General features: G+C 57.0%; 1 protein-coding gene across 5 annotated transcripts in view; it reads left to right on the top strand.

The window, feature by feature from the left end:
* The window catches only part of NOL4L (nucleolar protein 4 like), a 131002-nt gene that overhangs the window by 82332 nt on the left and 21652 nt on the right, over positions 1–27018 (top strand). For 3 of the 5 annotated variants that reach the window (XM_053671186.1, XM_037143216.2, XM_053671185.1), the window contains one exon: positions 20728–20869. In XM_053671186.1, the coding sequence (XP_053527161.1) occupies positions 20728–20869 (142 nt within the window). Of the gene's footprint in view, positions 1–12292; positions 12496–20417; positions 20442–20727; positions 20870–27018 lie in introns of those variants that run through there. The other 2 variants (XM_037143217.2, XM_037143219.2) reach the window with 2 other exon arrangements.

Below are 27018 nucleotides of genomic sequence, written 5' to 3'. Positions count from 1 at the left end.
ATGCAGGGATGCAGATGTGGCCTTTCAACTTCATTATCCAGGAAAAAATGCACGCAGCGCCCATAGTTTACTGACGCAGGCAGGAGAGCTGCCTGGTGCCACGAGCAGGATCCTGCGTGCAGGGCTGGCCTGGGACGCTTCATCGGTGTCCGGGGAAAAGCCGGGGGCAAGGTCAGGCGCTGCTACCTGGGCCTCCGTAAATGGGGGGCGGCCGCTCTCCCCCACGGAGCTCTGGCTGTGAACGCGCCTGCGAGGCACCCTGGGCAGCTGACTCCCTGCTCTGTGTCTGAGGCTGAGGGACACCCAACAGGAAAGGCGGCGTCTGCCTGCGCCCTGCTGAGCCAGGAAGGGGTAGCTCGAAACGTCCAGATGGTCACTGAACCTATTGCTGACCTCGTGCCCCCACCCCAATTCTGGGCCCTGGCCTGACTGAGACCCAGAGGGGCTTTGGTGTCTTGTGGCTAAGGCCTGTTGGATTTTTGTTGGCCTTTTTAATAACTAATCTCCTGTCTCCAATTTTCAGAATGTCTCCTTCATCTAGAGCAAGTGGGATGTTTTGGGCAGAGCGCTTTTTCTCGGTGCTCCCTCTTTGTCACCTATTTTTGCGGACAAGACCCTCAGTGGCTTTGTAGAGACTTAAGGCTCTGAAATACAGGCTGCTTGGCCTCTGGCGGCTGAGCAGTGTCGGTTGTGGCTTTCACGCGGGTTCGTGGCCCACCCTGACTCTCACCAGTCTGGTGGTTCCTCCTCATGTGGGGCCCAGATGGTTCCCGGCACTCCAGCAAAGAGCTGCTTCAGGAGACCCTGCCCCACTCGGTGGGTGGGTGGGCTGCGGCTTTGTAACCAGACCTGGAGGATCCAGGAGGGTTTCCGAGGCTTCAGCAGCTGATGTCTGGAGATCAATTAGAGATAATGGCTTTGGGTAGACTCGGAGAAGCACAGCCAAGCTTGTTCCTGGTTGTGATTGTGTTTACCTCATTAATGGGCCTTGGGCAGGCTGGCGGCTCCCCCACCTCCACTCAGCAGGAGACAGAGGCTTCTGCTCACCGTCCACCAGACCCTTGCCCTCCCCGTGACCCAGTGTTTGCATGGCTTTTAAAAATGGTCCTTCGTTCATTCAGAAATCACTTAAGTTCCTACTGTGTCCTGGACCCCGTTCTAAGCACTGAGGATTCAGCAGCGAAGGAGACAGATAAGAGACCTGCTGTCAGGGAGCTTGCAGGCTGTAGAGATGATAAACAGGTCAATGGGGGGAAAATACACAAAAGTGAGGAGTTTAGGGCAGAGAATGAAAACAGGGTCAGTTGATAGATTGTGCCTGTGGGTGAGGAGGTCTCTGGGCAGAGGTGGCACCAAGCCCAGACCTGAATGATAAGAAGTGGCAGCCCCTGTGGCGATGAAGGGGAAAGGGCTTTCTGGGTGGAGCAGACAGTGAGTGCAAAGGCCCTGGGGCAGGAACAACAAGGGAACTAGGGCAGAGGGAGTGAGGGGTAGCAAGCCTGGGCTAATCTTGACAGCTCTGTCAGGGCCTGCCGGCCGGGTACCAAGGTTGCATGTGCAACATCAAGTCTTATGGGGCATCTTCCTCTGACAGGCAAGAGCAGATGTGTAACCGGGGATGATCACGAGTGGGGACAAGCACCCAAGAGGGTGCCCAGTGACTCTGGCTTGTTCTAGGGGCGGCCCTGCCCCTGACCAGTTGTCTGACCTTCCTTTCTCCTGCAGCTTCCCCATAAGTGGGGCAGCAGGTGTGGGCCCAACTCCGGTGGGTTTCAGAGTTGGCTTTTTGACAGCAGAACCCCTTTCTTCAAGGACACTCTTCAGGGAGGAAGTCCAGTGTATCCAGGGTCAGCCACAGGCAGGTACATCACAGGCGGTGCTGAGAAAGGGGACCAGAGCTCCGCCCACCCGGTCCTCCTGGCCCCAGGCTGCCCCTCTCCACCTATCAGCAGTGCCCCATCACAGGGCCCGGGTATCCCTGCGCTTCTGGCCGGGTGCAGAAGACAGCCAGGGAGAGGCTTGGCTCAGCATGGCCACAAGCAGCCTGCCCTCAGGCCGGGCACTGCTTTCTCCCCTGCAGCTTTCTCCCCGGCAGAAATGAGTGACGGACTCCATGCCTCGCTAGGCCCATGGTCATTTGAAGGCCTAGATGTTTGGAATGGCTTCAAGTACCTCAAGCAAAAGAAGGCCTGAACAGAAGCACTGCTGCAGCTTAGAAGTGCCCAGGCACGCCTGCGCAGTAGCCTTGGCGCCTGCGCTCCTGCAGGGTCCGTAGGTAATAGAAGGGAGTGCTTGGCTTCCCGAAGAACCACAATACACTCAACAGGGGCCCAGACACAGCCCCCTTCTCAGTCTCTTCAAGAAGCTAACACTCTAGAGAAAAGGCCACCTAGAAGTGTGGTTTCTTGCTGTCTAGTTCATCCACAGACAGGAGGACTGTGAATCAGTCAGAGATGCTTTTGAGTAAAAAGTGCAAAAACCCAGCCGACTGCGTAGCAAAACATGATTTTTTTTTTACTCCTAAAACAAGAATGGAGGAGCCATTGTTAGTGCTGACACTGGCAATGTTGGGTTTGGGTCTCTGTGACCTAGTTGACCTTTTCCTCATGGTTGCAAGGTGGCTGCTGTTGCTCCACCCATTTTGTCCACATTCAAGTTGACAGGAAGATGGGAAGGGGTGGTATAAGCTTAGTCCAGCAAAGCAAAAGCTTTTCCAGAAAGTTGCCAATAGACTTTTGTTGACATCTTATTGACCAGAACAGGGTCACATGGCTACCCACAGCTGCAAGGGAGGCTGGGCAAGAAAGAACTGCATTTCCCAGCTCTTTCTAGTTGAGAAAGGAAAGGGAGAAATGTGGAGTCTGGGTGTCAAGTAAGTTAGCTCACAGTATCTGCCATGGCCCAGGCACCACGAACTTGGTTTGACAGTGCTCTTGGGTGTTAAATTGCCAAGTGCCACAGCACTCACAACAGGTACCTCACACACACACATACACACACACACACATGGCAGGACAAAAACTAGTAAAAGAGAGAAACAGAGAGGAAGTGGAAAGGAAGCGGAAGAGAGGGGGAGGCAAGGCAGAGAATAGGAACAATGGTTGAGGGGCTTCTGTGTGTCAGGTCTTAGAGATCGGGGGACGAGGCTCAGTTTCAGGGAGCCTAAGTAACTTGACCAAAGTCGTAGAGTTACTGAGAGGAAGAGCCCGCTCCCTCCAGCATTTGTGCTGTTATTTCCCAAGGGAAGGGGAGGGAGAAGAGAAAGGGGGAAGTGCTAGCCAGGGCGAGGACTGGCCAAGGCTGTCAGCTTCATGGGGACGGGCCCAGGTCACTCACCACCCCAGTCCCTGAACCTGGGTCAGGTGCCAGCACATAGGAGGGGCTCGAGAACTGTTTGTGGACTGATGTCTGTATTACTGATTACTTCTTTTCCACATTGTCTCCATCGTTAATGATCATGAAGTTTTGGGCAGGTGCTCTGTGCTAGGTACCAGTCCAGCCCCTGCAGGCATCGTTGCATTTGAGCCTCAGAGCCGCCATTCAGAGACAAGTTTCTGCTGATGTCCCCTATTTTATTTTATTTTACTTTAGAGAGGGGAATGGAGGAAGAGAGGGAGAGAAACATCAATGTGTGGTTGCCTCTCATGTGCCCCTTGTTGGGGCCCTGGCCTGCAACCCAGGCATGTGCCCTCACTGGGAATTGAACCGGTGACCCTTTGGTTCACAGGCTGGCACTCAATCCACTGAGCTACACCAGCCAGGGCCTCTTGTCCCCTATTTTAGACATGAAAAAAACAAAGCTTGGAGTGGTTAAGTCACCTACCTGCCTGAGGTCACACTGAGGAAAAGCTTGAATGCAAACAAAACACACCCCCAGTCACCTGCTCCCTCCTCTGCTCCCCCACCCTGGATGTGGACCACCAATCTCAAGACTCCAGCCCCCAGCAGCTCTGGCTCCGGAACCCTCAGCCACTACTCATCCACCCACACGCCACCTGTGGGCTCTGTCATCGCAGTATTTCAGCCGAAACGGGAAGTGCTGTCTGTCCCGTTCTCTTGATAGCCTGCTCCTGTTCCCGGCATGTCTTTCTCAGCCCGGCAGATGAAGTTAGCACTTCACAGCCTGCAGAGGGGCTCTCTCCTGCCCCAGTCAACTGCAGAAGAGCCAGCTAAAGTGTCCTGCAGACGCCCCAGTGACAGCCTCCCTCGGGGGCTGCACAGAGAAGCCTTGGGCTGTGGCCAGAGGTCGAAGGCCTCCAGCAGCCCCAGCCCACTCCCAGTCCCCAGCCTGAGGGAGACCGCTGGCTGTGCTGTGGGCTCGAGTTGGCTCTGGTGGCTTCCTCATTCTGCTCTGTGGGAGGCCAGTGGGGCCCAGCGTCACAGTCCAGCCCAGGGGCCCGCCTCAGCAGGGCATGTCCCCTGCGCACTGTATCCTTTCTACTGGGTGACTGGGTGAGTCATTTAATCTCCCTTGAAGAGCCCCTACTCTGTGGGTGTAAAATGGCAATTAATATTGACCTTGTTATTTGGCTGATGAAATAAGGTAACGTACTTCCACCCAGAACGGTGCTGGTGCAGCAATTGATTGCGCTGAGCTCTGAGCTGCTGGCCGTGAGAACCAGTCTTGGCTTTCTGCTTTTGTTCTTCAAACCTTTACTGAAGTATAACATACATGCAGAAGAAAGCACACATCCTTAAGTGGACAGCTCAGTGGATTCTCTCCGACTGAATCCACTTCCTGTGACCAATTCTCAGATCAAGAAGCAGAACAGCCCTGGCCAGTGTGGCTCACAGGTTGGAGCGACACCCTGTGAATCATGAATTGGAAGGTTGAGGGTTCAATTGCCAGTCAGGGCACATGGCTGGGTAGCAAGCTCAGTCCCCAGTTGGGGCACATGAGAGGCGACCGATTGATGTTTCTCTCACGTTGGTGTTTTTCTTCCTCTTTCTCCCCCCTTTCCCCGCTCTCTAAAATCTATGAGCAGGCCCTCTGGTGGGGATTGAAAAAAGGAAATAGGACACTGTCAGCACCCCAAAGAGCCTCTGTGCCCCTTCTCGTCAGTACCGCCCAGCCAGGGCGACCCACCACTGTCCTGGCCTCTAGTAGCCTACATTGGTTTGCCCACTCTAGAACTTCACGTGAAAGAGTCGTGTGGCGTGAGCGCTTCTCACCAGCGTACGTTCGTGCGAGCCATCAGTGTTGAGACGCGCAGAGCCAGTTCATGCTGTCCTACTGCCGAGTAGCCTTCCAGGTGCCCACGCACCACGACGTCCACTCCCTGTTGGTGGGTTCCTGGGGCTGCTGCAAACAGCGCTGCTATGACCAACCTCCGGGAGGGCAAGTGCCAGTTTGTGTCTGACCTTGGGTTTCGGCTGAGTCTCTCCAGAGGTGCTAGGAGAAGGGAGAGGGAAGAGGTAGGCGTGCACTTTGTGGGAGTTACAAAGCATGGCCCATGCCGAGACTGGTGTGATTAATTCCGGGCTCCGCCGCAGACCTCGGGGCTGTGCTGGGCAGTGGGCAGGACAGGTTTCTGAGTCATGTGCGGTGAGTTCCTACTATGTGTGGGATGCCACAGGGGCTCTGCCACCGGAGAGCCTGTCCCAGCCCCTGAGAGCTCACTTCCAGTTGGGGAAATGAGGTGTGACACAGGAAACAGGAAGTGACTCGGGACAGTAAGTGACAGAAGACCGAGAGAGGCCCGTCCCCAGAGCCAGCTTGCTGGTCTGGGAGACTGACATGGAGAGCTCGGGGGACCTCGGTTTGGCAGGGTTGGCGGGTGTCTTCGCCAGCCGCCCAAAGCCTCGTCCCCCTGGTGAATGCCTGTGCGTTCGTCAGTGCCCGACCGAGGCGGCGCGTCTTCCGTGGAGCCCTCAGCGTCCTCCGGGTCCTCCTCGCAGGCTGGGAACTTCCTTCCCAGCAGGCTCCACAACTGCCAGGTACCAACCAAATTTACATCCTGCGACCAGAAACCGTGTGGCCATTTGTTTAGTCTCTTTCCTGCTGGCCTGCAGGCTCCACGTGGGCGGACCCGGGTCTGTATCATTCATTGCTTCATTCAGACTTATGGTGCCTGGCATGCGGTAGTGGGTTCACACACATCTGTGGAAAGATCTTGTGCCTGAAAGCATGTGTGATCAAAGGCATAGAGGAGGTCACACACACATGGGTGGCCGAGGGGCCGAAGGAGGTGAGTCTGTCTGAAGCACAGTCCACAGTTTGGGACAGAAGGCTGTGCAGCCAGCAGAGCTGGGGAAGGCCTCGAACTCCGGGCCAGGGAACTGGATCTTATTCTGCCAGCAGCTGGGAGCTGTTCAAGGTTTTGGAGTAGGAGAGTGACACAAACAGAGATTAACCGATGACATTTTAAAGCAACACATTCCTGGGAAGACTGATGAAACTAATTTGACCTTCGCTGTAGCTGTTAGGAAAGTGTATTTCAACAAGTCAGGGCTTTCTGTTATATTCATCACGGGAAATTATCTAAATGGAGAAGGAATGAGGAGACAGTATTGGACTGTGTCTCCTAGACTTCGGAAAAGGTGTCGAACTACCTAGGAGGTTGCAGCTACCGGTGCAAAAATCAGCAATGCGAAGAATCAATGGATGGGCCGTGCTACAACCCACCCTGCAGGTCAAGTATTTCGAATGCGGCACATGTGAGACAACCGGTGCTTCTATCCAGGCTCTTCTTTCTCCCTGGACACCCGGCCCACTTGCCACCTGTCACGTTCCTCCCGCCTTCTCTTGGTTCAGAGTAGATGTCACCTCCTCCAGAAACCTCCCCCTTGCCCGGCCCTCAGGTGGAAACACGCCTCCTTTCTCCATCACCGTGCTCACCTAGGGTGCCTCTCCCCTGTGCGCGGGTTCAGTCCTCGTTATTGTGCTGGGGTAGGGAGAGTTCACGGGGGCAGATATTACAGTGTATTCCAGAGCTGTTCTCTTGGGACAGGAATAGATCAATAGAATAGAATAGACAATTCCAAAAATAGTGGGAAATCAACGTACTCTAAAGATGGCATTCCCAATCAGTGGACAAAGACGAGTTATTTAAAAGATGGCATTGGGCCAGCTCGGAGAGCCATTAAAAAATAAGTGAGATCGGCACCTCACTACTTATATGCAGATAAATTACAGATGGAATAAAGATTTTTAAAAAAATTTTATTTAGTTATTTTTCAAGTACATTTTTTTTGTCTATTTCTCGCATCCCAGCCTCTCCCACCCCTGGAATAAAGATTTAACTGCAATGAAGCTATACATGCTCTAGAAGAAAATATGGGTGAATTACTTTTATAGTCTTAAAGTGGGGGAAAAAACTTTGTTTTACCAGACACCCTAAAGCCCTAAAGGAAAAAAAAAACAACTAATGGGATCATATAAAATTTTCATATGGCAAAAAAAAATCCTTCATAAGCAAAATAAAAAGATCACAAAAAGAAAACATATTTGTAAAATATATGACAAAAGATTAATTTCATTTCCAAAGACTCCTTACAAAAATTTGAACAAGAGAACTGCCAACCAAAGTATCCAAATAGAGAAATGGACAAAGAATATAAACAGATTGTTAGAGAGAGGAAGGGAGGGAGAGAGGGAGGGAAGGAGGGAGGAAGGAAAAGAGAGAGAGAGATAAGTGACCAATCAACATGATACGCATGAACACATGCTCACGCCCCCAAATGAAGAGGGCAAAGGAAACCAAGAGATGCTGTTTTTCACCTTTCAGATTGCCAAAGATAAAAGAGATTGCTGATACTAATCACTGACAAGTGCGCAGTGCAGTGAGACCCGCCAGGCGCTGCTGGTGGCTGAGTAAGCTGGTGCAGCCTTTGCAAAGAGGGCTACGACCATCGCTGTGAAAATTTAGAGTCCTGGTGATGATAAAAGTCCCCACTCACCAAGTGCTCCTCTGGGGAAAAGATCAAGCTGGCTTCATGGCCTAACTTCTGACGTTGTACACCCTCATTTCCCTAGGCCCCCGCTGGTTTCGCAGGCCTGTTCTCCGTGATGGGGATGGAAGGTGTGGCGCCAGGAAGTGGGGTCATTGGGGGCCATCTTGGAGGCTGGCTACTACAGTTTCTCATTTCAAAGGGGACACTTTGGTGTCAAATACTACATTAAACACACTACCTTATTACCCACTTTGTAGATAAGGAAATTGAAGCTCACGGAGGTTTAAGTGTGGTGCCCAAGGTCACTTGCCTGGTATCAGAGCCAGAACTTGAACTGATCCCATTTGGCGAGGCTCTCTCTCTAGACTCTGGGCTAGCCCTCCTTACTGGTCTCCCCGTTGCTGCTCTTGCTTCCTTCTACTCTCATCTCCTCTGATCTAAAAACATATTCCATCCTTTGCCCACTCTTAGAATGAAGTCCCTCCACTTCACAGTGGTGGACAAGGCTCCGAGTTCCTCCTCAGCGTCACCTCCCCCCACACCGCCCCTCACCCACCGCCATCCGTCATCCGTCACTTTCCTATTCCTCGAACGTGCCAAGCCCCTTCCCACCTCAGAGCCTTTGCACTGGCTGTTCTCTCCACCTGAAAGACTGTGCCCCAGGTCTTCACCCAGCCGTCAGCTTTTGCCATCCCAGCGTCAGGGCACATGGTGGCCTTCTCCCTCCACTCAGCCCAGAGCTCACACTTGTCCACCCCCCTCACACTTGTCTCCACTTTATCCCTCACTCTCCCATCCTCTGCCTCTCCTTGACACGGTCTCCACCTCAATCCTTATGTCCAAGGTCCAACCAGTCTTCAAACTCAGCGTGTAGCTGCTATTTCTCTCTCGTCTCATGATTTAGAACAATCAAATTAGTAACAGTGGATCTTTTGACAGTTCAGGACAGGTGATGATCAGATCTAGGTTAAGCATTTGGGGGAGAGCACGACCTAAGTGGTACTGTGTCCTCTTCTGGCGTCCTTTCAGGAGGGGGGCACATCCTGTCAGGTGGCCCCGCTTTGCTGAATTGGATCACCTGGTCGAGGCCTGTCTGGCGATCTCTCCATTGTGCAGGCACATGTTCCCTCCTGTCGTTAATGAGTCATTTGTAGGGATAAATGTTTTATTTTTTAATGCTTTGAGATGCTTAAACAGCATCTACTCTGGTCATACTAAGATCCTGTTATTCCCAATAATAGCCCCCTGGTTCCGCCCTGGCTGGTGTGGCTTTAGTGGATTGAACTACCCTGTGGACCAAAAGGTTGCTGGTTCAGTTCCCAGTTGGGACACGTGCCTGGGTTGCAGACCCTGTCCGGGGAGGGGGGGGGGGAGGGGTGGCTGTGAGTCAACTGATTGATGTTCCTCTCTCATGTGGATGTTTCTCCCTCTTTCTCCCTCCTTTCTCCTCTCTCTGAAAATAAATAAATAAAATGCAAAAAAAATAATAACCCCCTAGTCCCCACAGCTAGGTCCCCACTTGTGGACAGGCCCATTTCACATAGGAGGCAAAAGGAGGGGCTGCTGCTTAAGAAGCACCGTGGAGCAAGTGCCCCCGCCAGCTGTGCATTCACCAAAGCACCCCCTGCTGCTGAACCTGGAGGAGACATGGAGGCAGTGCTGCCCCCTTGAGCAGATGGCGACAGCCTTCTCTGCCGTGATCCCCCACCAGACTGGGACACAACACTGGGAGAATTAGTGGTCAGAAAACTAGGTCATGCCATTCCTTGTTAGGACCCGTGCTGCGGCCACTTTAAGGATGGAGGGAGTTGTCTGGAGGCACAAGGATGCTGAAAGCAGCCTCCACAAGGTTACTCAAGGAGTGGCAGCTCCTGCAGGAGATTTCTGCAGGCTTCAGCACACATAAAACTTGCCTAATTCCCAGTGCTGCTAAACAGCCAGGTTATCCAGGGCTCCCAACTGCTTTTGTGGGTAGAACGGGGCTGGGGCTATTTTACCTCAGGGATGGTAGATGAGTTCACATTTCATGCTCAGAGACAATCACTGCTCTGCCCTCTTGGGCAGTACTCTCTCTCTTTTATTAGTTGGAGAAGAACTGGGTTATCTGGGCTCAATTCCACCTTTGAACTTCAGGTGCATTTGGCATTACGTTTCAAGCCTAGATGTCTACCACTGCTGTGACATAGTGACTCAGGCCAGGGGAAGTCCAAGGTCTCTAGGAAGGTGGTGGAAAGAGATGGGCAATCCTGGACCTGAATTTCTCACTTTCGTGGTGAGGAAGGACAGATTCCGTGTTTGAAACGCCCACACTTCCATGGATGAACTTAAGAGTTGTGGCCACTAATTCTCAACGTCATTATCGGGCACCAACACGTGTGACCTTTCAGGTAGCGAAGCCTCCAAACGGTGTCCCATCACAGACCATGCAAAGTGAAGATGTAACAGAAAGCTGGGAAGGGAGAATTGGTTTGCAAACACACTTGATTGCAGGGATAAAAGGTGCTGATGAGTAACATATGAGTTGTATTTTGACACGAGTCTTCAGCATGTGTGAGGGGGAGTCTAGGTGCCTTAATTCAATATATTGTCATCTTCTAATTTTTCTAATGGGTGATGGGTGAGTATACTCGGCTCTGAACCCGTGCTGTTGTATTTCCAACTCTCACCTGTAGAGGGAGACTTGTTTACCTCGGATTGTTCACAATGCAAAGCTTTCAATGGAAGAAAGAAAAAAAGGCATTTTACAAAAAGAAAAAAAGTTGGTAGGTTAAAGGCAGTTTCAAAATTGCAGACAATTGCAGTGGTTGTCTCGTTTTCTCTTCTTTGTTGCTTCTACTGTGAATGAGTTGTAGCGTAAAGTCAGTAGAAATTGCCCTTCCTCTTTGGATTCGACCCGAGGAACCAGGAGGTGGGATCGTTACTGGGTTTTGTTTTGGTATTTAGCCATTTTCTCACAGAATTCCACGAGAGCCGCTCCCCAGCCCTATTAAAGCACAAGATTTTTCTGAAGATTGACCCGATGTAATAGAGGGTGTGCATTTGGGGAGGGGGCACCTGCCCTTGACCCATCTTCCTTGTCGGCTCTAATTCTGCTGTTTCGGGAAGAGCGTGTTATGTTTCAGGCTGAATCTGAGGTTAGTTTGGAGATCGGGGCCCCGCCACTCTCACCCTGCGACACCCCATGCCGCCTTCGCTAGCACCTCAGGCTGACGAGGTGTGTCTGCGCGGAGGACGGCGTCTACGATCTGCGTGGGTCATCCCCCTCCTGCGAGGCTATGTCTCCCCGTACCGTGCGCGCCTAGGTCTGGGATACCATTCTTGGTATGACCCTATTACTTTACAACTGTAGCTAGCGCTCAGTAGGAGCCCGCACCGTGTGGTCTGGGGGAGCACAATGACCGGTGGGAGGGAGCCGGGACCGAGCCGGTGGCAAGCTCTCGGCATGCTGAAATGTTTGGGTGGGACAGGTGAGCCCAGCCTGGACTATTAGGCGCCCGCCTGGAGGAAGGAGGGGTGCAGGGGTGGGTGTAAAATAAGTGGTGGGAAAGAGACAAAGGAAGAGTGAAGAGGCGAGGTGGTGCGGAATAGAGGGAGGGGGAGGGGAGTGGGCAGCCAGCCGAGGAGCCTGAGCTTGAACTTGATCAAGAAAAAGGGGCCCTGAGGTGGGATGGGGGGCTAGGCAGAGAGCCAGCCACGTGCCCGGCTTTTTCCAGACCTGGGTCTCGCTCCCACAGCCCAGGGGCCCAGCCCCCGGCCCAGCAGCCCCGCCCAGCGAGGACCCCAGTCCCCCGGGAACTGCGAGACGCGCGGGGGTCCAGGGCTGCGCGAAGGCCCCAAGGCGCCGAGAGTTCCTAAAGGTGCCTGAGTCACTTTCTTTGGGCCAAGTCTCTTCTCTCCTGACCTGAACGCGGAGAGCCGGCTGTGTGCCCTCCAACCCCCACCCGAGACTCGAAGACGGCGGCCTCCGGGAGCAAGGGGAGGGCACAAGACCCCACCGCCTTCTTTCCCTGGCCCAGCCCCTGGCTAGGATCTTCCTCGAAGCTCTTCCCCCTTAAGAGCGCACTCCCCCAGAAGCGCACGGCTGTGCGTCCAGTGCGCCCTCATCACCCCCTCCTACCTGGCCCAGCACCCCCTCCTTCCTCCTCCTTTCCCCCCGCCCGCCTCTCCCTCCTTTCTCCTCTCCGTGGGTGCCTCCTTTTCCTCTCCCCCTCCCCCCGTGCCCACTCCTCCGTCTCGCCCGCCCTCCACCTCCTCTTCCTGCTGCTCCTCCTACTCCCCTAGCGTGCGCCCTCCCGGCGCTCCCCTCCCCCGGCCCCCGCCCCGTGCCGGGTCCCGCCCCCTCCCCCGCCTCCCCGTGCCCGGTGCCCCCCTCCCCCTTCCTCCCTCTCGGCCGCGGCGCCGCCGCTGCCGCCGCCGCTCGCCTGGGCCCTCCTCCTGGCCACCCCCGCCCCCGGGCCGGGCAGTGACGCGCCGCGGCGGTGCCAGCCCCTCTCCCCGGGCGGCCGCGGCGGCAGCAGCAGCAGCTGGAGCTGTAGGGCTGTCACCGCCGCTCACTCGCGGAGCCCGACTGCCCGTCTCCGCCTCGCCTCGCCTCCAGCCCAGGTACGGAGTCCGGCCCAGATCCCCGGGAGCGGGCAGTTTCTGGGCCCCTGGCCGCCGCCCCCCTCCTCCCGCCGCTGCCGCCGGCCGTTGAGCTGCGGTTAAGGGGGCGGAGGGCCGGGGGGTTCCGGGGAGGGGGACGCGGGGGAGCTTCCTGCGCCAAGGCTGAGGAGGGGGGCGTAAGGAAGCGGCTGCGCCCTGGGCGGAGTGGGCTGGGGGCGGGGGAGTGTGACCGAGTGGTGGGGGCCGCGATGGCTGCACTCCGGGGGCTGTGAGGTGCCCGAGAGGTGTGCCCAGCCCGGAGTGCCGGGGGTCGCCGGGCGCACTCCACTCCTGGGCCGCGCGCGCCGCGGGTCCTGGGGGGCGGTGATTGTGTGCGCCGCGCCGCGGTATTGTGCGGCGGCCACACCGTTTGCAGCGAGCTGGGCACCGCGTCCCGGGGAGGAAGGCGTTCTCGGGCGACGGGGTGGGGGCCGGGCTCGGGTTGCCGCCCGCGGCCGCGAGAAGGGAAGTGGACTGTGTTTAGGGATGTGAGGACGGGAAGCGTTGAGTGGCAGGGAGGGGCTGCCCGCCCGGGCGCAGGGAGTTGAGACCAGGTTTGCAGAGTTGAGCCCACTTTGGCAGGCCCGGGTCCCTGCTCGGAACTGGCGGACCCGGTGTCCCTCTCAGGTGTACGGTGGGAGCAGAAGTCGGGGGCGTCGGCGGCCCTTGGCGAAGGGGTAGTTGCTTTATGAGGGGCACTTGGGGTGGGAGCAGCTGTCCGGAGTGAGGGCGCGCGCCCGGGTGAAGTTAGATTTGCACCGCCGCTCGCCGCTCTTCACCTGGTCCTCTGGGCCAGGCACTTGGTCGTGGGGCGGCTTGGGGAGTTCCATTCCCATTTTTATTACAGCTGCTGGGTTCAGAATTGATCCCCCCACGCCCGCTGCTCCCACCTGGAGCTCCGATTGCCTGAGTCTGGTCGCTCCTACCGGGCAGCGCTTCCTGAGAGAAGTTCTCATTAAGCCTCGCTAATTAGCATTATTCCTGGAGAAAGGTTAAGGTTAGACCGTCCTTTTCCTTCTCGGGAGGCCCACTCCCCTCCTCCCCGTTGCCTTCTCCCTCCTTCCTCCCCAAGAACACAAAAGCGCAGAAAGAAAGTGTGAAGAGGCGCAGATCAATGGAGAAGCCACAAACCCATTAATTCAAATGGAATCTCCCCCCCCCCCCCCAAAACATTGATTTTTCTTTCTGTCTGCTCTGAGGGGAGATTAATAACCTCCTGATTTCACCTGAAATGGTGTTTGGACTCTGTGATTTCCTCCTCTTTCTGAGAAGGATTGTGGCTTGAAATAGATTCTCCCTTGAGATAAAGCCCTACTTATCCCAGAATCAGCTGGAAACCCCTGCTGGGGCCCCACCAGGTGGGGCTTGTGACAGGGAGATTGGCCGGGGGGGGGGGGGGGGGGGGGGGCTCTCACAACTCTGGGAGAGTCATCTGTGGATGGAACCAGGGGCCCCATCTGCCCCCTGCTTCTGGGTTGTGGGTTGGTGTGAGGGAAAGGCCTCTTTATGGCTGGGCCCCAGGGGTAGTTTAACCCCCAGGTAGTAAATTACCCCTTCATTGGAAAACCATTAGGACCTAAATGTGTCCTTGAATAATACCAAGCTCCTGTCTAATCCCAGCTCCAGCTGGGCTTGTTTTATAGACGAGGGTTTTAAGACAGCACCCCTCCTCCCACACCCACTGCATCAAGGCTGGGTGATGCCCCGTTCAGCACCTTCCTGCTTCTGAAGCTGGGAGCCGGGCACCCCAGGGCCTTTCCCCTAGCCGAGAAGGCTGACTTTGGGGAACTTACCCTGCCTGGGCCACCGTGGGGCCATGTGGTGCTGGACTGTCCCTGAGTTGCTCAAGAACTTTTTTGTCTTGTCTGGGCCCTTTTCTTGGAAAGAAACTCCTGCAGGGCATTGTGTCACAGTGGTTCCTCTCCAGTCCTCCTTTTTGCCTGGAAGAACCCTGTCTGCTAAAGCCCATCTCTCTAGCCTTCTTTTAAAGAGACCCCTGTTAATGGCAGGGCCTGGGGTATCAATGAGGCCCTCGTGGTGAGGAGTGCTGGGAAAACAGCCAGTTGCCTTTGCTTAGGAAACAAAAGCCTGTTTTACACTCGATACACTACTAGGAAGGTGTTGCAAATGCTCACTCCTGGCATCCAGCGTCCATGACAGCAAGGACAACAGAGCATTCCCATGTATCTGTGAATATATTTCTGGCAGGCCCTGTGTGTTTGAGAGAGAGACCGAGAGTACCTAAAATGTGGTAGGTGATTGGCTATGTCTCAGCCCTCCCCACTCCACATTTCCCAGAAGAGCTGTGCTTGTAAGCAGAGGAGCTGTGTTAGCAGGAAGGAGTAGAATTGTACAGGGCGTGTCCCTGGGAGGCTGGCCTCCTACCCTGGTGGCCAGATGGGCTTGGGATATAGCATGAAGCAGCAGCCTTGGGACCCCACAGTAGCCAGGAGCGGTGGGTGACTCAGACCACCCTAGGGTTTCACGTGTGCAGTCCCTTCACAACAGGGATTTGAGCCCTGGGTACTTTAGATCCCGAAAGGGGGGCAGGTGGGGTTCATCTTCCATTAATAAGCCGTCTGATGAGCCGGAGTGGTTAAGTTGGGGTCAAATGTGGTTCAGTACCTTCTTGGCATGCTCAGAAGGCTGTGTGTGTGATGCTTGCTGACATGAAGACAAGGGGAGGAATTGCCTCGTACTCAAGAATGTCCAGGACCTGGAAGGGCCTGCAGGTGTTCCTGAAGGGGGTGCTCACTTTCTACATCCCAGTGCCTGCCTGCTTGGACAGAGCTGGTGCTGGAGCAACTGCCCGGCCCGGTGGTCTTTCAGCAGGAGCTTCAGCCTCTCATCAAACAGACCCAGAGGCTGAGGAGAGAGGGGTCTGTTTCCTGCTCAGCCCAGAAGCACCTCCTGCACATCCCTACCCGCTGCCCCTCCTCTGAAATACACACCCAAGGCTCCTGCTCAGGAGCCTTGTGGCTTACAGTTGCACGAAATTCTCAGCAAATCCTCCTCCTTTTCTTTCTCAAGGCAAGTGGTAGAGATAGAGTTACAGCTCTGGGGAAAGGCCTGGAAAATGTTGTGTGAGGCACGCCCCAGGATCCCTGTCCTGGAGGATGCAAATGGCTCAACTTCAGAGGCACCAGGAACCCAGTTCCTGAGAAATTGACCCCAGTTGTAAAATAATCAGGTTACTGATAGCACCTGCCCATGGTTACATGCCATGGATACAGGCGCGCTTCCACCATTTCCCCTCTGGTCTCCCATTTTCTCCTCCTCCTGGGCTGGGCAGTGGTTGGTGCGAGTTTGCTTGCAGAGGAGGAAGGGCCTCAGAACCTGGGTGGAGAGACACTGAACCTGCCCATGAATTTTGGACTGCAGATAAGAGCAGGGCAGGCTCCTCTCCTTCTGCCCAGGTTGGGGCGTGTCCCAGGGGCTGGCTGGGTGCTGCCCACCTGCCCCCTCCCATTCTGAAGTTCCCTTTTCAGGAGGGCGGTTGGCTCTATCACACTGTGGACCCAAATGGCTCAGGCCCTTTGGTGCTGAATAAATGGTGGACTTGACCGACACATGGGCAAGGCTGCAGGCTCCAGGGTGTCCGAGGGCAGAGGTAAGAGGAGTCGGGCAGCTAGCCAGCCAGTCACATGGGGTCTGGAGAGAGGGGGCCCAGAAGTAATAGAAGGTACACAGGTTTCGAATGAAAGTTTCACTGAAGTTTGTTTACAGAAAGAGAAATTAGCAGACCAGATTCTCTTGAAATTACAGGAGAGGAAAGCAAGAAGTCCCTGACTCATGACTCACGACCTCTGGGCAAGCATGGGGAGCACCCTAGGTGTAAGCACAGGCTTGTGGCCCTGCCACTTGCAAACCTGCACTACCCACCTCCTACAGGTCCCTCTGGACTTGGGTGTGTGTTGCCCCTCTGCACAGTTGTTGGTGGCTCTGAACTGTGTGCTGGTAGTTGCCAGTGTGTGTAATTAACTTGCTGCTGGAGCCTCGGCTCAGTGTAAGTGGGTGAAGTTACCGTCTCCCCTCTGCAGCGGGGGGTTCTGCTCTAGCAGATGAGTTTGCAAAGGGGTCTTGGGAAGGCTGCTGTCCTACGTCAGCCCTGAAAGCAAAGGTGTGGAAACTAAGTCTGATTGGAACTTAACTCTTAATGGACTTGATTGCTCACTTAAAAATATTGCTGTAGCAGTAGTGTCAAAATCTTAGAACAGCTGCTTACAAAACAGGGACTCGTGTGGCAAAACCTTGGGAGCCATGAAAAAAATTGCTAGGAAGAGTGAGATTGTCCGTAGAATAACTGTGCGGGGGGTTCGCAGCCCCTTCTCTCTCTGCACTTCTCTTTCCCTAGACAACAAGGTCCTGGGGGAAAGGAGCCTGCCTTAGTCATCTGCGTCCCTGGCGCCACACCAGCACATAGTATATGCTCAACGTACGTGTGTCGGCTCTGAAGGAGAGAGTGAGCCTGTGGGTGCGCGTGTGTGAATAGAGCTTTATCGTCCATGGGTTCCCTTTGGGTCTCATCTTGAGACACATTGTTAAGGCACCCGATTCTTCCAACTGAATGGAGGAAGTGTGGCGAGGAGGCTCTTGGTGTGGTGGCGCTGTGATGTGGGCTCTGGGCAGACTGCCTGGCTTCGCATCCCAGGTCTGCTGCTGGCCATGGAGCCCTTGGGCAGCTGGGACAAGTGCCAGATCTAGAGTAGAGGTAGGCCTGGCATGGGTGCCTGCTTTTTGGAGGGGGGCTGTTGCAAGGAAATCTTGTAAGACCCTTGTTCCAAAACCCCTTGTGTGTGGGCACTGGCTGTTCTTCATTTTTAGGTGATTGCAGTGTCAATAAAATTTAGCCCACCTCTTCTCAATCTGAGCTGCCAGAGCATGGGGAAGGATTGGGCGAAGGGGGATCCCTTTGGTGCACAGTTAAGTGATCTGCTGTAGGAAGGAGACCTTGCAAGGCAGCTTGCTGCCTCTGGCCAGCCTGCCTGCCTGCCCACCTGCCTGCCAGCCTGGGCCCAGGTTTCATGTGGTCTCCACTCACGAACTGTGAACAATGGGACCAACTTCTTAATTGTCAAACTAATGGCACATTGTCATTAAACACCAGTATCATGCCAGGCAATTCAGCCAATTCAGTGAGTCTCCCTGGCTTTGCAGGGGGCTCCAGGAGTATACAGCCTAGTCCCCACTCTTGAAAGGGCTTAAGGTTTTCTGGAGAGAGAACAGGCAGAGACCCAGGGTGTATTGACGTGCCACAGCTGAGGGTATGGACCCAACTGACTGCCGGGGCTAATGGTGCAGACAGATTGTGGGAGAATAGGAGCAGTGGGGATGGAGCTGGAGTCGGCGGGGAGGAGGCGTGTGTTTAGAATTTGGGTCATGGAGCACCACAGTAGTGTGGGCAATCCAGGTGAGAGGGAGCGGAGCAGAGGCTTGGAGGCAGGAAGGAGCGTGTGTCTGGGCCTTCGGGGTTGTACGCATCCGGCTTTGCCACTTGTTAGCTCCTGACCTTGGGTGAGTGAGTGCCTTAACCCCGTGGAGCCTTGGTTTTCTCATCTGTAGAATGGGGCTGGTGGCCTGTAGTAAGGGTGAAACAAGAGGGTCCAAGGGGGGCATTTGGCACGTGATAAACTTTGACTTTTGTTGTTAGTTTTAACCTTGGCCGAGCAGGGCTAGAGCGTGGGAGCTCCTTCAGTGCCACTCCTAGAGGTTCTGACTTTTTCCTGCTCCTCAGTGAGAAAGAACCCTGTGTTTACTGGAGTGCTCCACACGCCTATCTTGGAGCCAGGGCCAGCCCTGCCCAAGGCTATGTGCGCTTTGGGAGGGGACGCTCCTGTGCAGCCGCCCCTCAAATCCACCAGCTCGTGCTGGGGCCTGGAGCACCTGCATGTAGACTGCCACACAGCTGCCGTCCCCACTTCTTACGGGCCTCTGTGTGATGCTCCCTGACCCCCGAGGGCCTCCTTGGCCACCCAGCCATATGTTTCTTGCTGACCATCCAGCTCCCCCACTGGGCAGGGAGCACCAAGATGACCAGGACTTGTCCACAGCTGAATTTCCCAGCACCTGGAAAGGTACTGGCATGTAGTAGGTATCCAGTAAATACTGCTGAATGAACGGATGGAGCATTCTGAGTAGGCGGTGCTTCCAGATGTTAATAGAATACCCAGTCTTCTAAAAAAGTCGTGAATGGCTCAACAATGCCCATAGCCAGGAGAGGGCTTGCCTGTCTCTACCATGACTTCAGGTCATACCCTGGCCACAGTATCCCTTGGGCCACCAGGAAGCAGCACAGGCCCAAGCGGGGATGCCCCAGGTCCTGGCTCCTGACTCCCAGAGCCCGAGTGGGCTGCACCACCAGGGTCCTTCTCCCCCACCTACCAGGCTGCTCCTCACTCTTGGGTTTTATCCAAGGAGCATAGGGGAGAGTTTTGTTGTCCTTTTGGGCCCTTTGTGCAGAGAGAGCTTTTTTTTTTTTTTTTTAAGATTTTAAATTTATTTTTAGAGAGAAGGGAAGAGGGGCAGAGAAACCTTGCAGATCGGTTGCCTCTCTCATGTGCCCTGGCGACCCTCAGCCCTTCCGTCTGTGGGACGATGCCCAGCCACACCTGTCAGGGCCAGACAGCTTTTTGAATGTGCGTGTGTCCCTCTGGGCGTAAGAACACTGTCTGAGCGACTATGAGTGAGTGTGTTTTCACCTGAGGAAGAGTGTGGGTGGCTGTGCTTGTGTATAAGGAGCAGTGGCCAGGAGGCAGGGTAAGCGCGCGCGAGCGTGTGTGTGTGTGTGTGTGTGTGTGTGTGTGTGTGTACAGAGAGAGGGAAGAGGGAGGCCACGTGGTCACCCTCCCTGAGGCTCTGAGTGTGCTGTGTGGGGACCCCTGAGCTGAGCCGAGCTGGCGACCTGGCCCAGCTCACGTCCTGCGGACTCAGACGCAGAGGGTGCGCACTGGTGCTGCACAGAAGCTGTAAATTCCAGGAAACTCCCTGCCAGCCCTGCGCGGTGGGGGAGGGAAGAGGCTACACCACGCTGGTTCCCCAGCACTTGGAGAGCAGATGTGTCCGCCTCAGGGACGGCAGCAGAAGAAAGTTCAGACTGAAGTGTGCTCGCTCACTATAAAAGAGATGTTTGTGAGGAGGCCCTGGAGGGAGGGGTTTCAGTGGAGGAGGGGGTGCTCTGCCAGAAGTCTCTACTGGGGGCCCACAGAGACCATTGTATGCTGCTGGAGGGGACAGGGGAGGGGGCAAAGCCGGAGACCTGGGGTGTGGGAGCTGCTGGGTCATGGTTCTCCCGGTTTACAGCCAGCTCCCAAACACAGTTGCTTGCTGCTCCTGAAAGAGGCTGGGCCAGAAGGAGGTGGGGTCCTTTCCCACTGGAAGGCTGGATTGAAGGGGCCCCACCCTGGGGGTTCCCGGATGACTGGCCAAGGGCTCACTGAAGCCAGTGAGGGGAGAGGAGGCGGGCGTGGTCCTCTCCAGCAGGCCCTTCGGCTGTTGGGAAGGCCCTGGCGGCCCCCCAGGCCCTCCAGCCGAACCCCCTTTGCGGTCTGATCTGAACCCTCGCCTGCCCCACCCCCTTCCTTCTCTGCACTTCTGGGGCTGGCCTTTTCAGCCCTGGAAGCTGCCCAAGAGCATATCTTTGAAGCACAGCAAAGGTTAGGAAGAAGGAAGACAGAAACGTCCTCTGGGCTGGGGGAGTGGGAGAAAGGAATTCCATGCATGCCCCATGGGAGTCAGGGCGGCAGGCCTGGCGTGGCGGTTGGCTCGGCCGCGGAGGTGCCCGGCGTGTCTTGCTGCCCACTTCTGGCTGCCCGGCCCTGGGCACAGTGACCCCTCTTCCCCGGTCTGGGTAGGGAGCAGGGAGCCGTGGCCCTTGTTTACAGTGCCGGTTTCAACCTTGGCTCACAAGGGTAAGAGCCAGGCTCTGCCATCCGCCCCTACAGGATGCAAGACCTCATAATTGTCTTCAATTACAGAGTGCCGGCCCTCAGCTCTGGCTTCCGACAGGAACCAGAGCCCAAGCCACTACCATGGGGAGTGGGGGAGCAACCTGGCCCCTCTGCAGGGTTTGGGGGCTCCCTGTGGTCTCCAGGGCACTTCCAAACGCCCGCAGGTCCCAGGCTTCCCCATAAGGCCTCCTGGGGGCTTCCGAGAGCCCATCCCTGCTAAACCCCCACCTTCTGTGTCCCTGATCAGGATGAAACTTCTGTGAGCAGTGAAGATTTTGATATGAACGACTCCACATGGATGTCAGCTGACCCACACCTGGCCTCCAGCCTGAGTCCCAGCCAGGACGAGAGGATGCGGAGCCCGCAGAACCTCCACAGCCAAGAGGACGGTGAGTGTTGCTCGGCGGCTGCTGGGGGAGAGGCTACGCAAGACAGCAGGGGCCTGGGAATCTGGGGGTCGCCCCTCACCCAGTGCTCTCGGCACCTCCGTGGGCCCCACCTCCCAGCTCCTGGTTCCAAGGAGACCAGTCATTCCTCCCGAAGACAAATGAATGGCGCTCTCAGGGACTGGCAGCCTGACAGGCGTCATGCGGTTTCTTTGCCGTGATGTGGATTTCGAAGTCACCACGATCAGGTCTGGGGAGGTTAACAGTGTGCCTGACCCCCAACGGCTCCACTGCCCGACAGAGAAACAGGAGCTGGGCTTCTGCAGTTCCGATGGGAGGCTGCAGGGGCAGGGTGTCCCCAGCCCCGGCCTGTCGCCTGGTGATGGGGCAGACAGTGCACTTGTCCGCGTGTGCCCCCAGCGCCTTGGGATGAGGCACGGCCCGGGGTGAGGAGCTGTTGGGCTCTCCCTACCCCAGCCCCCGCCGCCCTCCAGGGCCTGCCAGCTGGCCTGCTGCAGCCTCCCTGAGAGCAGAGACCCCCATCTTGGGGGGAGAGCTGGGTGGGAAGTCACACCCAGAAGCTTGGCCCAGAGCTCGCCTGTGGAGGCCCTGGGGTGCTGGGGTGCTGGGCCCCGGGCTGCAGGGCCTGCCTCAGCCAGGTGCAGCTGCTGGCCCAGGTGGTGCCGATGGCCAGAGTGTCCTCCTGGCTGAGCTCTGTTTTCCAGGGAGGAGGGTGACTGAGGGTAGGGATGAGCCACACCAGGCCTCAGGGAACTGGGGTGTAGAGCTGGCAATTAGGGGAGGTCGAAGGTCGGGCCCGGAATGTGAGAGGGAGGTGCAGGGTTAAAAGGGGTGTAATCTTAACTCTGTGAAGCGGGTTAGCTTTAAAGAGTAAATACGGGCTAGGAGCCTTGCAGTTTGGGTCAAAGTTCATCTCCATGGCAGAACTGCGCACCTCTGACGGCCCTCTCGGGCCTGAATCCGGCTTTGTCTGGAGGAGCCCGGCCTGGAGGCAGCTGGGGTGGCTGGGCCAGGGGCTGGGGATCCCAGAGGGTGGTTCTTTGAGAGTAGGGTGCAGAGCTACTGCACGGAGGGAAAGAAAAGGCTTTTGTGCCTCTCCGACAAAGGTCAGCAGGACCCCCTCGTGCTTGGAGCCTCCCCGAGCAACACTGCCTTTCAGGGTTCCCACCAGGTGGGGGCCGGGCGGGGCAGCCACGTGCTGCTGGGGGCTCTGGGGCTGGGGAGCACCTGCAGCTGACCTCCCACCTCAGCGGGGCTGACTGAGAGCCACACCCAAAGGCTGCACCACGGGCTCCTCCAGGACAGCTCAGCTGAAGGTGTCGATCATACCGTCCCAAGAAGGATCCAGAACACTTTTTTAAAAACCTCAGAGTAGCAGGACTGATGGGGGGTCATATTGCCCCAACTCATTCTCAAAAAAGTCTTGTGGTATTGTTCCTCCCAGCCACCCTTTGGAGGCCTGACCTCTGGTAGAGACACTTCCTGGGGAAATTTGGTGACTTGGGGGACGGCCTCCAGGATCAGGGAGCAGAAGAGTGTGTTTCCGTGGGGGTCACGGGGCTTCCTCAGCACCATTGGCCCACTGCCCAGAGGTCGGCCGATGGTGAAGATGCAGCTGAGAGAGGCAGAGGTTGGTGCGGTCGGCGTGCCCTGCAGCTGGTCCCGCAGGAGCCTTGGGCGGCGGTGCCCAACCTGGGAGTGGTCATGACTGTTGCCCACACCGTTTCCCTGCCACTCAGGTCCCGCTGGGCTCTGGTTCCGGGGCCGAGGCAGGCTGGCCTGCTGACAGGACAAGGGTGTTTATCAGGGCGGGCAGCCAGAGCTGGAGACGGGGAGGATGGTGTTGACCATGATGCCATCAATTTAATTATTTAATCAGAGGCTGTGTCTGGAGGCTGTGGGCTGATGTGCTGGCCAGAGGCCAACCTCGACCCAGTGAAGGGGTCGAGGGCCTTGAGAACGCCCAGCCTGCTGGCCTGGTCTCTGCTGCCCCTCCTGGCCCCAGACCTCTTGGTGGCTGCCACGTCCGACCAGAGCAGTGGCTTCCCAAAAGGCACTGGCCCGGCGCAGACCCAGCCTGGGGCCCTTGTCCAGCCCCCCAGCCCCCGCAGCAGCAGGCAGCCAGCTTCCTTCTCGAAGGCGCTCGCAGTGGGGACACAGGCTGGGATCCCGCTCCCGTCGGCGAGGCAGTGGGAGGCCGTCAGGGGCTGCAGGGTGTCCCCGAGTCCCTTCTTGTTAACAGAGGAGGACCGGGTGGGGGCAGCCCCAGCAGGAGCCCTGCTTGGCTCTGCCCTCCGCACTCGGCCACAGCCCTCCACGGCCTCCAATCCCTGCCCATGTGTCTTCATCCGGAAGCTTCCCCAGCCCCACTGACGTACCCAGGATGGCTCGGTGTGTGCTCTCTGACCCTTGGTCCTCCATGGGAGTGGCGGGTGGGAGAGATGATGTCTGAGACACAGGCCATGTCAGCGCCGATCTTTGTGCTGCCCCAGTGACACTAGTGCACGCCTGGCCCGTGAGGCGGGGCCTGCCGCACATGCGTGGCTCCAGTGAATAGAGGACAGCAACTACTTCACAAGACCTGTCCCCCAGCACACCGTTCGGGGGGGCCTGGGTCCGCCCCTTGTCAGGGACAAGTTAGACTTTCTGCTCCAGGGAAACATCCCATATTTGAGCACCTGAGGATTTTCTCTTAGCTGGAAAGTGTGGGTGCTCCACTGGCCGTGCTGCTGGCCAGTGGTGCGGCCCTGAAGCACTTCCAGGAGCCAGGCCGTCGGCGGGGCCCACGTCTGTCGGGGGTGTGTCAGGGCCTCTGCTGCCCCCTCCTCCTCATCCTTTTTCAAGTCGTAACAAAGGCAGCTGAAGGCAGCGCCCGGGCAGGGCAGGTCCCGGGGCTGAGACCAGGCAGGAGTAATCAGCGGGCTGCTGCCCCCACCCACCCACCTCCAGCTGGTTTCCAAGGTTCACCGGCCAGTGGGAGGGTGCTGGCTGTGAAACAGGCTGATTTTCCTGCCCCCAAGCCCGCCACTGCCTGCCAGGTTTCACTTCGCAGGTCTCTTTGATAGTCCGCTTGCAGCCCCCCTGGAATCACAGCCCAGGTGCGGGGCACCACTTGCGAGGCACTTCCTCTCCGGGGGCTGTAGCTGCCGTAAGCACATCACCCTTGTCTCATGTCCCGAGAGGTGACAGGACCAGGGAGCAGATTTGGGCAGTCTGGCCAGAGTCAGGAGGTACTGACGCTGCCCTCTTCCTCCTTGGCAGGTGCCAAAGCCGTGTGTGAGGTTCTAGGGACAAGGTCTCAATGAACGGTTGTTCCTGTATTGCCCAGGAATGGGCAGGGAAGCCTGGCAACCAGAGCGGGCTGCCCACACACACTCAGAGCCTGGCCTTTGCAGGGGCCCAGAGGGACCCACTCCGTGCGGCCCCCACACAGCCGAGTCCGCTCCGGACCCACCACCGAGCTGCCTGAGACTCTGGGCCTTTGAGTGCAGACAGCCCTCCAGTCTCATCACAGGTGCCTGGAAAGACACCCGGCCCAGGGGCTGCCTGTTCGGGTGGAGGGAGGACTCCTGGGAGAAGCCAGCCGTGGAGACCTGGTCCACAGACAGACACTGCGGTCCGGTGCTGCCTCGGACAGAGCAGCACGTCGGTCTGTCGTTAGGCTGCCAGCGGGCCGCCCGATCCCTGTCTCCTCTTCAAACACCAGAGCCGGGCCCTAGTGCCCGCGGGGCCGGTGTCTGATGAACGAATGCGTGAATGAATGAAAAGGGGGGGTGGGGCCGGGCACCCCGGCCGGTGAGCCCGCAGGCCGGCCGGGGGGACCCTCAGAGGTGTGGCGGGGCCGGGGTCCTGGCCCCAGCGGGCAGCGTCAGGCGGGGGCCCACTCCTTCCATCTCCCCTTGGTGCGCTTCACCAGGCCTCTCGCTCTGCCCCTTCCTGAACGGAAAATGTGAGGCCTGGCCTCCAGAAGGGACGCATGGGGGGTGGGGAGCGGACATTACTCACCTCTCGGGCAGACAGGAAACCGGCACCAGGGAGAGCAGAGGGTCTTGCTTCCTTTTTCCTGCCGGGCCATCAGGAGTTGCTGGGCTGGGTGGCACCCTGGGGCATTTTGGGGCCTCTTGTTTGAGTCCCTCAGATGAGACCCTGCCCTAGCCTCAAGCCTCTGAGACCCCCTGGGCCTCAGAGCTTCCCTCTCTCGGGGGACCTGGTGCCAGCACCCCCTGCCTGCTGATGTGGGGCCGGACAAAGGCACCGAGGGTTCGTTCCGGGCGCCCCTCAGCTTTGTCCTGTGGGCGGTGAGCCCCTGTGGGTGGTGCGCCCAGCCCGGAAGCCCACCCTTGGAGGGGGACAGACACACGGCGCGTGGCACCCCTGCTGGGCTACAGGCTTCCTGAAGGCAGAGGGTTATCTCCGTGGAAATGTGTCTTATTTTCCCCTTATTTCAAAAGTGTCACGCTCACTACAGAAAATTTAGAAACAATAGAGGAGAAAAACGTGAAAATCAAAAGGAGCGATGTTTGGGGCATATTTTTCTTTTCTTTTTAAAAAAAGATGTTATTTATTTTTAGAGAGAGGAGAAGGGAGGGAGAAAGAGAGGGAGAGAAACATTGATCGGTTTCCTCTCATACGCGCCCCAACTGGGGACCGAACCCGCAACCCGCACACGTGCCCTGACTGGGAATTGAACCAGCGGCCTTTCACTTGGCAGAATGACACCGACCAACTGTGCCACACTGGTCTGGGTCAGGCATATCTTTTTTGATCCTCTCTGTGCAAATAATCAGTCTTCTTTTCGTAAAAATGGGGGAGGGAATCATGTAGCGTTGCAGCCACCTCTGTTTCCCACCTAATGTCACTTGCCCCTGTCACGGAAGTGCCTTTAAAAGGTGTTCCAGTGACCAAGGGCCCTTCCTGGGCCCTCTGCGTACTTGGTGCCGAGCTGGCGACAGGATGGTGTGAGCTCGAGGCTATGACTGTGCCTTTCCTACAGAAGAGAGAGTGACTGGCCCAGGCCACAGGGGGCTCTGTGACTCCAGAGCCAGCATTTGGGCCACTCACGGGACAGGACATTTAAGTCTCTCTTTTGTGTCATTGAAAACGGTGCCACCCGGAGCATCCTCAGGGCTGAGGGGCTCAACAAACGGCGGCAGCTGAGCAAACAGGGTCAGAGATGGGGCCCAGCGAAAGCCTCTTGGAGCGGTCCGAGTGTGATGTTGAAGACGGGCACGGCGGGCCTGAGGCCTGGGGAGCTCGGGCAGCGCGTCAGGAGGCGGCTAGGCGGGGAGGAAGATGCTGAATGCCAGGGTTGCGGGTCTCCTGGGTCCCATGTCTCCAGAAGCTTCTTATGACCCCTAACTCCAACCAGGAGAGATGGGGCAGGGAGGCCACAGCCTGTCCGTCTGGCAAGGGTCTGCCTGCAAGGATTCTGGGGAGATGGAGAGAGGTAGGGTCACCCCCGTGGGCCTGGGGTCCCCACTGGACCCGGCTCCCTGCAGGTGGCCCCTGGAACTCTGCGGTGGATCTCCTGAGTGGACCCTGCCCTGTCCCTGCCGTCTGGTCTTAAGCTTAAGTCGTTCACCCTCTGATCCCTAGTGTGGCCGGGGTGACTGTGACCACTGATCCTCACGTGTCCTCAGCGCTTTGTGAGAAGTCCAAGGCTTCCTGCCTCCTGGCTCTTGGTGCCCTGGGTCGGGGCCCTCCACTGCACAGAAATGCAAAGTGGGCGCAGGGTGGTCACGGGGGGGGGGGGGCAGGTGTGTGACTCGCCCACCCAGGGCTGCCTCTGCTCTCCCGTGCGCCTTCCCCTGGTCTCTGCAGAGTGGTCTCTGGGGAAGTGTGTGGGCCGGCCACGCTGCCTAGCTCCCGCCTCTGCCCCCCCTCACCGTGTGGCCTGGGGCAGATCACTTCCCCTCACTTGTGGGTGAAGACTGGACGGGGTGTGTACAGGGCTTGGCGCGCACATACCCGGTGCAGGGGAAGGCTTGGTGAACGGTCGTGGGGTCATTTCATTTCCTCTTAGGTGGCCAGGCCGGTGTGAGGGGCCCCGCTGAAGGGCAGAGGCTGGGGTCCACGGCCACAGGCTGAGGGCCTACAGGTGGGTCATGGGGCCCCCCTTGAAAGACCAGGGA

The sequence above is a fragment of the Artibeus jamaicensis genome, unplaced genomic scaffold (genome assembly GCF_021234435.1).
Source record: "Artibeus jamaicensis isolate MK-2021 breed Jamaican fruit bat unplaced genomic scaffold, CSHL_Jam_final contig_685, whole genome shotgun sequence".
Lineage (NCBI taxonomy): Eukaryota > Metazoa > Chordata > Mammalia > Chiroptera > Phyllostomidae > Artibeus > Artibeus jamaicensis.
Note: the sequence above shows the minus strand (reverse complement) of the source record. Positions and strands in the feature narration are given on the sequence as shown.